This window comes from Dromaius novaehollandiae, chromosome Z (genome assembly GCF_036370855.1).
Source record: "Dromaius novaehollandiae isolate bDroNov1 chromosome Z, bDroNov1.hap1, whole genome shotgun sequence".
Classification (NCBI taxonomy): Eukaryota; Metazoa; Chordata; class Aves; order Casuariiformes; family Dromaiidae; genus Dromaius; species Dromaius novaehollandiae.
Genome location: NC_088132.1, coordinates 32,644,606 through 32,657,248, shown reverse-complemented (window position 1 = coordinate 32,657,248; position 12,643 = coordinate 32,644,606). Strand labels below are relative to the sequence as shown.

The 12,643-nt window shown below is 36.4% G+C and overlaps 1 protein-coding gene across 1 annotated transcript in view; it reads left to right on the top strand.

Moving 5' to 3' along the window:
- LOC135324713 (contactin-associated protein-like 4) overlaps positions 1 to 12,643 on the top strand; it is a 221,405-nt gene that overhangs the window by 29,935 nt on the left and 178,827 nt on the right. Inside the window, exon 2 of the mRNA XM_064501545.1 lies at positions 11,321 to 11,431. Coding sequence (XP_064357615.1) covers positions 11,321 to 11,431 — 111 coding nt within the window. The remainder of the gene's footprint in view (positions 1 to 11,320; positions 11,432 to 12,643) is intronic.

Sequence of the window (12,643 nt, the reverse complement as noted above, 5' to 3'; positions counted from 1 at the left end):
CTAGGAAATTGATCTGATTTCTGTACAAAGCCCTCAACTCTGCTACTGGTTTCTCTTCCAGTAGCTTCCCTTCGAAAAAGATATGCAAATCCTGGAGGAAGTTCAAAATGATGCAGGGGTTGGAAAACGAGTTTCACTGAATAAGACCAAAGGAATCTGTCTTATTAAAGAAGTGGAGAGGTGATTTGATTGCCATCTGTATGAACTTGCACTTGAAAAAATATAACTGATAGTGAAGACAGGAGATTTTTCATTCATTTGGAGAAAAGATAACAAGATCCAAAGGCTTGCAACTGAAGTTAGACTTAAGATCTTATCTTTGAAATCTTACCTTTGAAATAAGATGTTATTTCCTAGCATTAATGGTATTTAAATTTATGAAGTTATCAAGAAAAAGGTGGATTTACAACATCATAAAATACAATTAGGCTGTGTGTATGTATGAATGATGTTGTGCTTCCTATTCCCTTTCTGGGACAAGTTCTGTAGCCTGTTTGTATATCGAATCAATTTGGTATTGATCCTCTTAGTGCTGGAACTGGTAAGTGTATATATTCTCTTTACCTCTTTTCTTGCACAATACGAATTTTAACGGTACAGTCCTCAGCATGCCAAGACCTCTTGAATGTCATTGCTTGTGCCAGTTGCTTTCCGACAGAGCTGGCTCTCTACCTTTGGAGGTGGCAGGCAGGGGCCAGAGTGCAAGCTGCCCTCCTGTCTTCAACCAAAACAGCAGTCACTAGTGTCACATAGCATTGCTAGGCCTTGGACCTTTCTTCTCGGCTTTGGCTTCAGCCAATTGCGCTGACCTTTTCCCTTGATCCATGCTAATTACTCCTAAATTCTCTCTCTGTGATACGTCCCAGATATTTGATATGACCTATGAGAGACGAGATCAGATTGGCATCTTTTGGTCTAAATTTCTTTGAAAAATTTAATAAGAATTCTACTAACAGTAATACAGAAGTAAATGTTGGTAGACATAGTAAAACTATGAGACTTTTACAGCTTAAACTTTCTTACCTGTATTCATTTGCCCCTAAACACCATTCCCTCTCCTCACCTCCCCACATTTAACAGCAAGTAAAGCTGTGCCCTGCAATTGTATTCTCTGCTAAGATACAATGAGATTTATATATGAGAAAGAGCATTAATAATATCTTTCCACCAAGTGGTTTGTTAATCTAGTTTTACAGTGGCTTAATATATGATATATTTTGCTTGTATTAGTAAGAACCAAGCTGGAAATCAGTGGAGGTTCATAGCTGCAGAACTGTAATAGAAAAGTGAAATCAAGGGGATTTATTGTTGTGGCATTTTATACCTAGGTGTAATCTTGCAGACTTCAGACAAATGTTACCAATTTGTAAAGGTCTGTGCTAGATGATCCCCTCAGAGAGACCGTGTAAAGTGATTAACAGCCAGGAAAAACAGTTTCCTTTTTATAAAGCTTTGGTTCTAGGATGTATCCTATAAATGTAATTTCCATTGACCTGAAAGAACCTTGGAGTACATGGCTTTCTGTAAAATATTTGTGAGTTATTCTATATATTTATGTTATTTCTGGAGTGGGTAATCTCTTTGCAAACACAAGGAGCTCTTTAAATGCAGCTTCTTTAAGTTTGCTGGGTGAAACGTGATTATAAAAACGGCCAAGACTTTCTACATACAGCTCGTTCCCAGTTGATAGGATTTAACTGAAAATGCCTTTTCCTCAGTTAATTTCATTACCAGAGTCCTGGGTTGTATTATTTTTTGAGGCACTGAATTTAATTACTTATTTCTCTTTGAAACATTTTGGTGCGTATTTTGCATTCAGTAAAAGAAGTTTTCTATTTCTTTTTCTAACTTTTAAATACATAAATTTTATTTCCAGAGTAAAATGGAAAACCTCTACCTTTGAGCAAAGTTTGATTTAAGAAAAGCAAAGTTAAAATTTTAAATAGAAAGAAACAAAACAACCCCTGCTGCCTTCTTTGTGTATTTCATCTGCATCTGTTAACCTAGGAGAAAGGAAAAGGATTTCTACATTCTTCTAGTAATGAGGCATTTGAAATACTCTGATTTTTTGTAAAGATGCTTTATTAATCTCAAAAAAAAAAATTTACTAACATCTGTTTATGTTATCCCAGCTGAAAAATAAATGAAACATATGATCAAACATTCTGAATTTCAAAACATAATAGAATGGCACAAAGACAGTTAAAATTTAATAATCCGGTGCAAAGGTGTAAGATATATTTCATGGGAAATGAAATTCCATGCTGTTATAAAATTAGTTTTCAGATACTGCACAGGTACATGGGAAACAGTTAATACTGATTTTAAAAAAGTATCTATTTTGTATCGGTGCTAAAATAATATTTTAGTTTTAAATTGCAAATCCCTTTTTTTCAGTTCCAGTGTTATAAATTCTACTTTGTTCTCTCTCAAAATCTTACCATTTTACTACCACCCATTTTAAAAATACTTTCAGCTTACATTATGAATTGCATTACTTTCATTGCTTTTCACAGAATGAAGCCATTATCCATACTGAATTAAAATTTTTACTCATAAGCTCATTCTTATTAACACTATTGAAACACACTAATATATAGCTAAGGTAAATAACATGTAATGCTTTTTAATGCTAAAAAGCTTTATCGAGCTATATTCTGGCTTACCAAGATCCCCATCCAAACTCAAGGACAACAAAAATACAATGAATGAGCTTTTAATAATAAAAATACTAAGTAAACAATATCCCTTTGAGTTAGAACAAATAGGCATGGTCCATAAGATCCCACCAATTTTAGATTCTGCTGGTGTTTTAGAATGTGTTCTGCTTAATCCTTCTAGTTTTGATTTCTGTTTGATATAAAGTATTGCTTTAAGAAAAAATAGAGAAGCTGCTTGCGTATCTGTGGTATGCCCTCCTACTTTCTTGTATTTGCTGTAGGGCACGCCTTGAACAAGCTGATATAAAAGTGTTACTGCAGCATATTTGGTTAATTAATGTATTTTGCTATATGTCTTTAAAGTGAATAAGTAGTACCTAATAGAAAATGATGCATTTCTCCCATCAGCTTTCAGTTCTAATTTGTCCTACTCTAATGTTTTATTGAATCAAATCCTCTTTCACCACTGAATTCAGACACATAAAATGTAATTGGAATCTATAAAAAATACAGCTGCAATCCAACATCCATTGAACTTAATGGAAGGACTTATTTTGGTTTCAAAGGGCATTAGCAATTAGGAGCTAAGTCATAGTGTCAGGTCTCTACTTGCATTGGAACATAGACTGAAAGTTTCTAAAAAAGACCCAGAGAATCAGGGGTTGTTAAATCAGTTATTGATACGTCTTTATCTTCAGTTCAGACAAGAGCTGTTGGTTCTTGGTAGATCTCTGGATACTGGGAACAGGGAAGTCCTTTACTTCATTTTGTTAAAACTAATTAGAAGATTGTCCCCATGGTATTCATGCTCCTATTTCTAAACTATTGGACAAAGGTGGTTCATGAATTCAGGTGAAAAAGAGAAAGGTAAGTAAAGGTGAAAATAAAAAGAAATCTGAGCAAAGCATAATTCCCAGTGGTAACAACCATGCCAGTTATTGAAGATTTATTGCAGTGTGTCTGTGTCTTTGCAAATGTCTGTCTTTGGAAACAGAACTTTTTTTTTATTTCATCAAGTCCTTTGTCATTACATTCTGATCCATCTCACTGAACGTCTGGTTCCAATCTATCTTCTTCGCTCTGGTCTGGCTTTTAAGCCAGTCACAAAGGCGTCTGTGCTCCTGGACAGCAATAAGGTAGCCAGTGAGCTCATAAGAAAGACGGCTGCTTCTTCTCACTTCCAGTTCTTGGTCCTTTCTTGGCAAGAAGCAACCACAACTGTGAAGTCTGGATTGCTCTTTGCAAGGAAGGAACTCTAGCATCGCATGTTTGCATTGAGGTGAATGTCACATGCCTAATGAGAATTGACTATTAGGGAAATTTAACACTAAGTCAAAGAACTCTGTGCAGAAAATGTGTGAGCTCCAGTCTTCAAAGACTAATAACTTTAGCAGAAAACTGGAAGATTTTCTTAAATGAAGCAGAAGAATCAGCCCTGCTGTGAAGGTTATCTCCTTGCTAAGGAGATAACTGTTCTTTCCATTGGCAGGGAATCTGTAACAAAAGCCCTGAGACCTTTTTTATTTCTTTTTTTTGTTGTTTTTAATCTTGGGCAATCAAATCCCCCCCTTTCCAAAAAAGAAAAAAAGAAAAGAAAAGAAAAAGAAAAAAAGAAATGAAATAGCTGAATACTCTATTGAAAATTCATTGAAATTCAAAGAAAAAGATTAGCCTAGGGCAGTCACCAGAAAAATTTTACCTTGAAGGGTTAATGCTTTTCAAAGTTTTAAGCAACTGAAAAAGTCTAGAAAACCTCAGCAAAGGGGAGCGCTGTGAGCTTTGATGGCTCGTATATGCAATTCAAAAGGGATATGTAGAAATGCCTAAAAATCTTCCACAGAATGAACTTAAAAACAGAAAAGGGAAACACTACTGGCTAAGAACTACTTCAAGAAGCTCTTAAAGGTGTGCATTACAGGGTGCGGCTTTTCTTGTGAGCTATTTTTAAGCTCTTCGCTACCAACGGGCAGCAAGAGACACAAGATGACGAGGTGCATAGGGCTCTTGGAACAAAATCAGCGTCTTCCTCATTAGGAAGGGAAGGCAAGGCAAAGCCAATAGCAGCAGCAGCAGCAGCAACCACAGACCAGTTTGCATGTTAAGTAGAGTTGCATATTGTGTAGATAAAAGGCCTGAACTGGCCTGTTCTAATTGTCTGCAAATCTATCAGCTTGACTTCTCCTCATTATTCTCATCCTTATTGATGAAGAGTTCACCACAGCAAGGATCAGCTTTATGCTCAATACCTCTCAGCAAAAGAAAGAGAGGGGCACATCTCCTTTTATATGTGTCACATGAATGCCATTAAATTCAATGAATCTTTCAAAACTAGTTACAAGTGTGCACATGGGCCTAAGACTAAATTACCACAATTAGCATATTTTAAAGTTCTTTTAAGTAAAGTGAGATATATGCTTACTCCTAGAGGAAAGTAGATATTATCTTCTGTTGAAAATAGGAGACAATCTCAAGTGTATTTGGGCCTTTGGGTAATAGGAAGAACACTTTAAAGTATCCATGGTTGAATCATAGCTGAAAGCTCTACCTACTGGGGGGATATGTTTTGTGGCACCTTTTTTTAAAGTTTCAGCAAGTACCACTCCTGTCAGTACAATATGACATTCTTTTTATGATTAAGAGCCTTCTTTCTCAAAGCTTCAGTTTAAGAGCCTTATTTTTAAGTTAGTAATCACAGTCTGAGTTGATTGATAGCAGCAAATTAAATCCCTCCTAAGCATTTCAGTTTCACCTGCACAAGAAAGATGAACATTAATCAACCTCCTAGAGACTCCTAGGGTTATTTTTTCCATTTTATTTCATTAAAGTTGCATTTCCAGTTGTGCCTTGCTAGTCTGCTTATCTGTTGATCGTGTTTTTAATTGTCCCAGATTGAGGAAACATTAGCAAACTTTCTCTGATTTGGCAGATTTAATTTTAATTTTTTTATGTGGTTTTGGATGTGGTTCACTGGAACAGCTGTTTTTTAGTTGCACTTAAAATGCTTATTACTTTGCTCATTAAGCACTTCATGTTTTTTTGAGTCCTTGATAAAGCCAGAGAACATAGGAGGTTGCTAGGGAAGTAAGTCAGCCACTGTAATTTTTTCCCACCTTTGCTACATATTTAATATGTCTTGCTTTAACAGAAATTGGTAGCTCTTGTTTGTTGGAAAAGTTTTGAGTAAACTAAGTTTAAGAAAAGTGTATACAACAATATAATACCTGGAATTAATTTCATTAAATCAGTAAATCAGTGAAATTGTAGTATATTAAGTATATGATACAGTGTTGAGATAAAAATTCCAACATGGACAATCCTTGTATGCTCTTGTCCTGAGGTGTTTTAGTTTGAAGGAAGTTAGGGCTTCACTGAGGTGAATTTCTCTTCATGCAATACAGCATCAGCTGCTTGTTAGATAATTTGAACAGCATCTTCATTGCATTCTTTGGGCTCTACTGTTTGCTTATGCAGAGTAAATTTGCACTCAAATGCATCCAAAGTTTGTGAAACTATGTTAGAACTAAAGCTGAAAATTTTGATAGCTTCACAGTCAAATCAGTGCTGTATATTCTCGATGTTAGAGGAAAGAAGTTTAACATCTGTAAGTGACATTGGTCTTTTTTTCCTCTACATGGAAATCAAATTGTATGCTTACGTATCCTGAAATAAATCTCAGGTTGTCCCAGTATTCTATTACTATTATTGTTATCACATCATCATCATCATTATTTTAGCAAAATACTACTCAGGTCAAAGACATAAAATTTATTTCATCAACCCCACTGTTATAAAAATGACTGTGATAATTGCTTTACTGTATGATATCCTATTTGAATTCCATCTGTTGTAGCTCATATGGCATGCTCTATGTAAACTATGATACCACTGTATGAATAATCTCTTAGTTTACTTGGAATTTGCATAATGAGATAGTATTTGAAGCTGGAAGAGAAATGATAGGCATATTTTGTACATGCAACAGATACTGTTTTACTCCTTTAAAAAGCCTCAGTTGCTTCACAGAGTCACAAAACAGTTGAGGGTGGAAGACACGTCTGGAAATCATTTGCTCCAACCCCCTAAAGCAGGGTCAGCTAGAGCAGGTTGCTCAGGATGATGTCCAGTTGGATTTTGAGTATCTCCAGGATGGAGACCCCACAACCTCTGTGGGTGACCTGTTGCAACGTTCAACAACCATCACAGTTAAAAAGTGTTTTTTAATGTTCAGATGGAATTTCCTGTGTTTCAGCTTGTGCCCATTTCTCTTGTACTGTCACTGGGCACCCCTGAGAAGAGTCTGGCCCCATCCCCTTCATAGCCTCCTCTCAGACATTTGTACACATTGACAAGATCCCTCTTGGGCCTTCTCTTCTCTGGGCTGGAGAGTCCCAGCTCTCTCAGCCTCTCCTCATATGAGAGATGCTCCCTATGGCCCTTCGCTGGACTTGCTCCAGTATGTCCATGTCTCTCTCGTACTGGGGAGCCTGACACTGGACACAGCACTCCAGGTGCAGCCTCACCAGTGCTGAATAGAGAGGAAGGATCACATCCCTTGACCTACTGAGGATGCTCTTCCTATTGCAGCCCAGGAGGCTGTTGCTCATGTTTGCCATGAGGATGCATTGGTGGCCCATAGTCAACTTGTCCACCAGGACTCCTAGGTCCTTCTCTGCAAAGCTACTTTCCAGTTGGTTTGGCCTCAGCCTGTCCTGGTGCATACAGTTATTCCTCTCCAGGTGCAGGGCTTTGCACTTCCCATTGTTGACCTTCATGAGTTTCCTCTCTGCACGTTTCTCTGGTCTCCTCAAGGTCCTTCTGTATGTCAGCACAACCATCTGGTGTACCAGGTGTTCCTCCCAGTTTTGTACCATCTGCAAACTTGCTGAGGGTGCACTTGGTCCCCAGGTCACTAACGAAGAGTGTAAAGAGTACTAGCCCCAGTATTGACCCTCGGGAGACACCACTAGTGACTGGCCTTGAGCCGGACTTTGTGCCACTGATCACAACCCTCTGACCCTGGCACTTCAGACAGTTTCCAGTCCACCTCACTGACCACTTATCTACCCCGTATTCTGTCAGCTTAATAGATTTAATTAAACCAGCACTGAAATTATGGTGTACTGAAGAATATGGTTTAGATGACTTGAATAACTTTTTGTTTGGTGATGAAACAAAAAATGTTTGTTTATATACTCCCCTCCTGTATTTGCACATTCTTGCTTTGTTTTTTACCAGTTGTACTTCAGCTTTTCTCCTCTTATTCCCAGAATAATTCCCATCTGTCCTATTGAATTCTACTCATTTTCAGACATGTTTTTTTTTAAATAGCAACTGTTACAACTCGCATCAAAGTACGGCACTAGCTGATCCCAGCAGTGCCTATTCCACAATTATTCTCCTCTTGGGATAGTGACTGTGAATCATTCTACAGGCCCGAACTGGAGTTTGCTTGCAAAACAATTACATAAAACTCTGATATGTTTATGTTTTCAGTATCCTTGGCTATTGTTTATTGTTTAAAAATAAGATCTATCACAAAAATTTAATGTGAGATGATGCATTGCTTTTAAATAAAATTTTGTTTTAAAACTCATGTGAGAATAGACAACTTACGTGCTTACTGAGCCTGGAAAGCTATGTGAAACATCTCTAAAAAGCGCTAGATGACCTTTGGCGGTCAGATTTATTATGCTGTACAGATAAAGAGCATCCAAGAGACCTGACCAGTAGTGTATGGGTACAACAGTGAGTTCAAACAGTGTTTCATCACGTAGTATTTCTTTCAGTATAGTAAAACAATGTAGAATTGTCATTATGTACAGATTGAGTTTTCATTTGCTTTTATTAAATTCAAGAAACAAGTCAGTACTGACCATCTGGTTCCTGCCAACTTCTGCAAAGTGTTTTGTATTTAATTTTGGAATTCTTACTAAATTTTGAGATAAATTGAACAGCATATCCTGGAACAAGAATGTAAGCAATAGAGAATAAGTTGGTATCAGATTACTTTCCTGAAATAAAGCACAGCAGCTGGTATAAAATAAATGTGTAAGTATCCAAAGAGTAAATCTGTCTGTGATACCTGGCTTACTTCTCTTGAGTCAATATTTGGTAAAACAAACAAACAAAAAAATTGCCTTGCACTGTTGGTTTTTGGCTAGCATGTTGTATATATTCAACTGTTTATATGTGTTTCTAATACAAACTGAGCTTGACATAGATTACTATGCAATCAATAATATATAGGTGCTTAATGAATTAGTCTGGGAATATCTCAAAGCAATATATGAGTCTCACAGTAATATGCCTATTAGAGCTTCTAGGCAGAATACTCCCTAACGTGAAGGAAAAAAGGTAGGAAGTATAGTCAGCAGACAAACAATAAAAAGACAGTTGACTCGTCCATCCAGTGATTTCTATTTTTTTAATAAAACCTTCCCTTCTGAATTAAAAAGCTGTTTCCAAGGCATGAGGACTTAGATTGAGCCAAGAGAGTTATAAAAACAGTGTGTTCAACTGTTGTGTATCTGCTAGTGCATATATGTGTTGATGACATTGTTATTCTCAGTGATTCATTTCATAATAAGTCGCTTCACTAAAACTAACAACCTGAAAATATGAAGCATGTGAAAGATCATGTACATAGATATTGGGGAAAATACCTTTCTGTTGTCTCTCGATTTTCATTTTGGTATTCAGACTCACAGTGTAGGTTTTGACAGTAGCATAAAGATCAGTGCTCCTTGAAGTGCTCCCTTGCATCACCAGTGTGAGTAGCTCTCTGATTGAAGCAAGAAACAGCAGCTACATAGCCTTTTCTTTCTGGAGCATTTTATGAATAAAAAGTTCTATTTTTTTATGTGCTGTAAAGAAACCTTTCACTAATAAGATCCCTTTCTAAGGTCTACCAGTGCAAGACATTTGAGATGAAATCTTATTTTCCTTAGTTATTTTTCCTTCTTTCATGCATTCTTGCAGGACTATAATTTGTCCCAAGCACCACAGTTCCTTTCACCTTTCCTTCACAGTTCCTTTGATAAATACAGTCTGTGGATAGTGATGTAAAAAATGAGCTTGTGGTCAGACAGTAAAAGGTAGTTACGTAATTTTGCAGTCGGTATTATAGAAGACTAGTGCAGGAAATAACCTTATAGAAGTAAATTAATGCATTTGTTTCTTTCATATGAATGAAATACTCTGAATTTGGTAGAAGTGTGGTATATGTGAGAATATCAGGACTGAGAAATGTGGCCCATGGCTTAGTAGTGACTAGATGTTCTACTGGGAACTTTATTTTTCCTTCATAGTAAACATAGGATGTAGACCTGTAGGATGATGTATATCTATGATTTGAGAGGACCCCTAACTGTGGCAGTCATAGCCAGCATCAGACTTCCTTTATAGGAAGTGTATTGCTTGAATAACCCACTTGAATTTTTTTTTTTTTTTTTTTGAAGATGAAGGGAAAAGCCCTTGAGACATTTATATAGTGCATGTAAATAGATTGCTGCTAATTAGACATATCCGTATTTATTCAGCAGAAACAGTTAATTATCCCTGAGTCAGGAAAAGGTTTTTTATTAATATTCATGATTTCTGTAGTAGAGATTTGGTAGATGAACAGAAGGGTTAGAAGAAGGACTCATCTGTGAGTTTTCACTTATCAGTTGCATCCAGAGAACATGCTTGTCCCAAAAAAGACCATTTCATAAAGACTAATAGTTTACATAATTTCCCCTCTTTTTCTAAACAACAGATGCCAGCATAGTATAGCTAGGAAAAGACTTGCTTACGCTTCTTCTGGTGTTTTTAAGTTAGTCTTCTTTCAGCTAAAACTAGAAGAGATATTGATTCTCAATTTATATTTTGCAAATTTGAATGGAGAATGAACACATGCCCTGTATAGTAATTGAGCTAGAGAGGCATTTAACATCCCAAGTATTGATTAGCATTTGCTTGCTTATGCCCCATTGATTGCGAACTGCAGTTAAGTCCTCTTTCTGAAAGACTTGGGTTTCATTCTGTTGGGTGTCGGGACTTGCATGCTAATAACTGCAATTTTATGCCTCATCTATATCAAAAACACATAACATTGGCAAAGCAGAAAAAGATTTCCATTTTGTCGTTCTTGCAATTCTTAAAATGGATGAGAGGATTTTGGGGTTGTGGGTTTTTTTGGTTTTTTTTTTTTTTTTTTTTTTTTTGGAAGAAGTAGCTAAATTTAATGTGGTTGCACTTCCGGTGTCAGGAAAACAAAGAGCACGTGCTGCGGTTGTGGTTTCACGCTACTCAACTTAAGGCAGGACTGGAAGGTGTCAGCGCCTATCCATGTCAATGGTGCTGAGCGAGCTGTGCACCATTTATCAGTACAGGCTCAGAAGTCAGGTTATAACTGGGCAAGGACAGCAAGTCGAAGAACTTGGTAAATTACAGTAGTAAGATGATAGTAAACTATAGTAGCCTGATGAAATATTGATAAGCAAGAAGTGCTACCTCAGTGCTGACGGGCTTACATGTAATACAGCAACGGGAAAAATTTTGAGATGTGCTCTTCTCAGATACAAGGTTAATTCAGATATTTTTCTAGTGTTCTCTTTGGTTGCAGTTCCAGTAAGTTGTGTTCATTGTATTAACCTGAACGTGATATTTTTTGCTGGCAGATAATTGTGATGATCAGCTGGTGTCTGCTTTGCCTCAGTCATCGTTCAGCAGTTCATCAGAGCTGTCTAGCAGTCACAGCCCTGGATTTGCAAGGCTTAATCGAAGAGACGGTGAGTGGATTTTATTGGTTGATTGATGCTAAATTTTCTCAAGTTTTCTGAAGCATTTTCTAACCTGCACAGAATCTTGAAATGATGCATAGTGAGCATCTTCTGGGTTATTGGGTCTGGGGAGAGTTGCATTTGTTGTTTTAAGGAGAAGGGGAAGGTAAAAAAATTCATCTCAAAGAATTCGCTTTGCCATGTACACTAGGATTTTCTCTTAGTAAAATTATATGCCCAAACTCTTGTGAAGGCTTTACTAATTTTAATGCAATGGATGCATCCTGATTGAAACTGAAATCTTCATGTGATTTTGCAGCATAAAATGTAGACAACTTTTGACATATATCTGTAGCTATTCAAAAAAATCCTCTTAAATTAATTCTATTTCTTAGCAAGTCTAAAATACACAAGTAGTCTCTTTTCTCATAAAGGACAAACAGAGAAAGTGCAAGTGTGTGAGTTTAAGTGTGTATCATTCTGTAAGAAAATAGGGGTAAATGCAGATTCCAGATTGAAAGACGGGACCAGATACTCAGGAAATGTTTTTGATAAACTATTTTCTCTTTTTGCTGGAAATGCAAAATCTTGATTGTTTTAGTTCTGTTTTTTCACTGAACCTATTATTTTATTATGCTTACTCACTGAGATTGTGACAAATTACAAACTGGCACATTGCTCAGCTTTTGGTAAAGGAAACGAAAGTTGTCTAGTAGGTCATTATTTGTATTAAACACCTGTATTTGACTACTGATGGCTCTGAATCACTTCTAATTTTCATTGATTTACTTATTAAGTGTGAATTTTGAGTCACTTTGGTCAGTACACTTCATGGGACACTTTCTTATTTTGTTAAATTTTATTAAAATTTTTATAGCATTGTTATTTGCAGCTTTCCTGAGTAGTGGATGAAAGGTTTAAATACTTCAGCATTTGTCACAGAAGGTCTGGAGATTACTCACTTCTGCTGAAGTTTAATGATAATTGGTATTTTATATTTTGTCGAGGAGTTCATTTGCATGAGAAATGATGAATTTCCTTTCATTACTGTAAACATTTTCTGTTCTTAATGACAAAATCCTATTACACTTTCTGTATGAAGGACATCTATTCTGAAGCTTTTTGACAGTATCTCTTATATGATATAAAATCTGTCAAAAAAATGAATTTAAACCTTGAAAGACATGTCACATTAGACTTTGTACTGTGTTGGCGGCATAT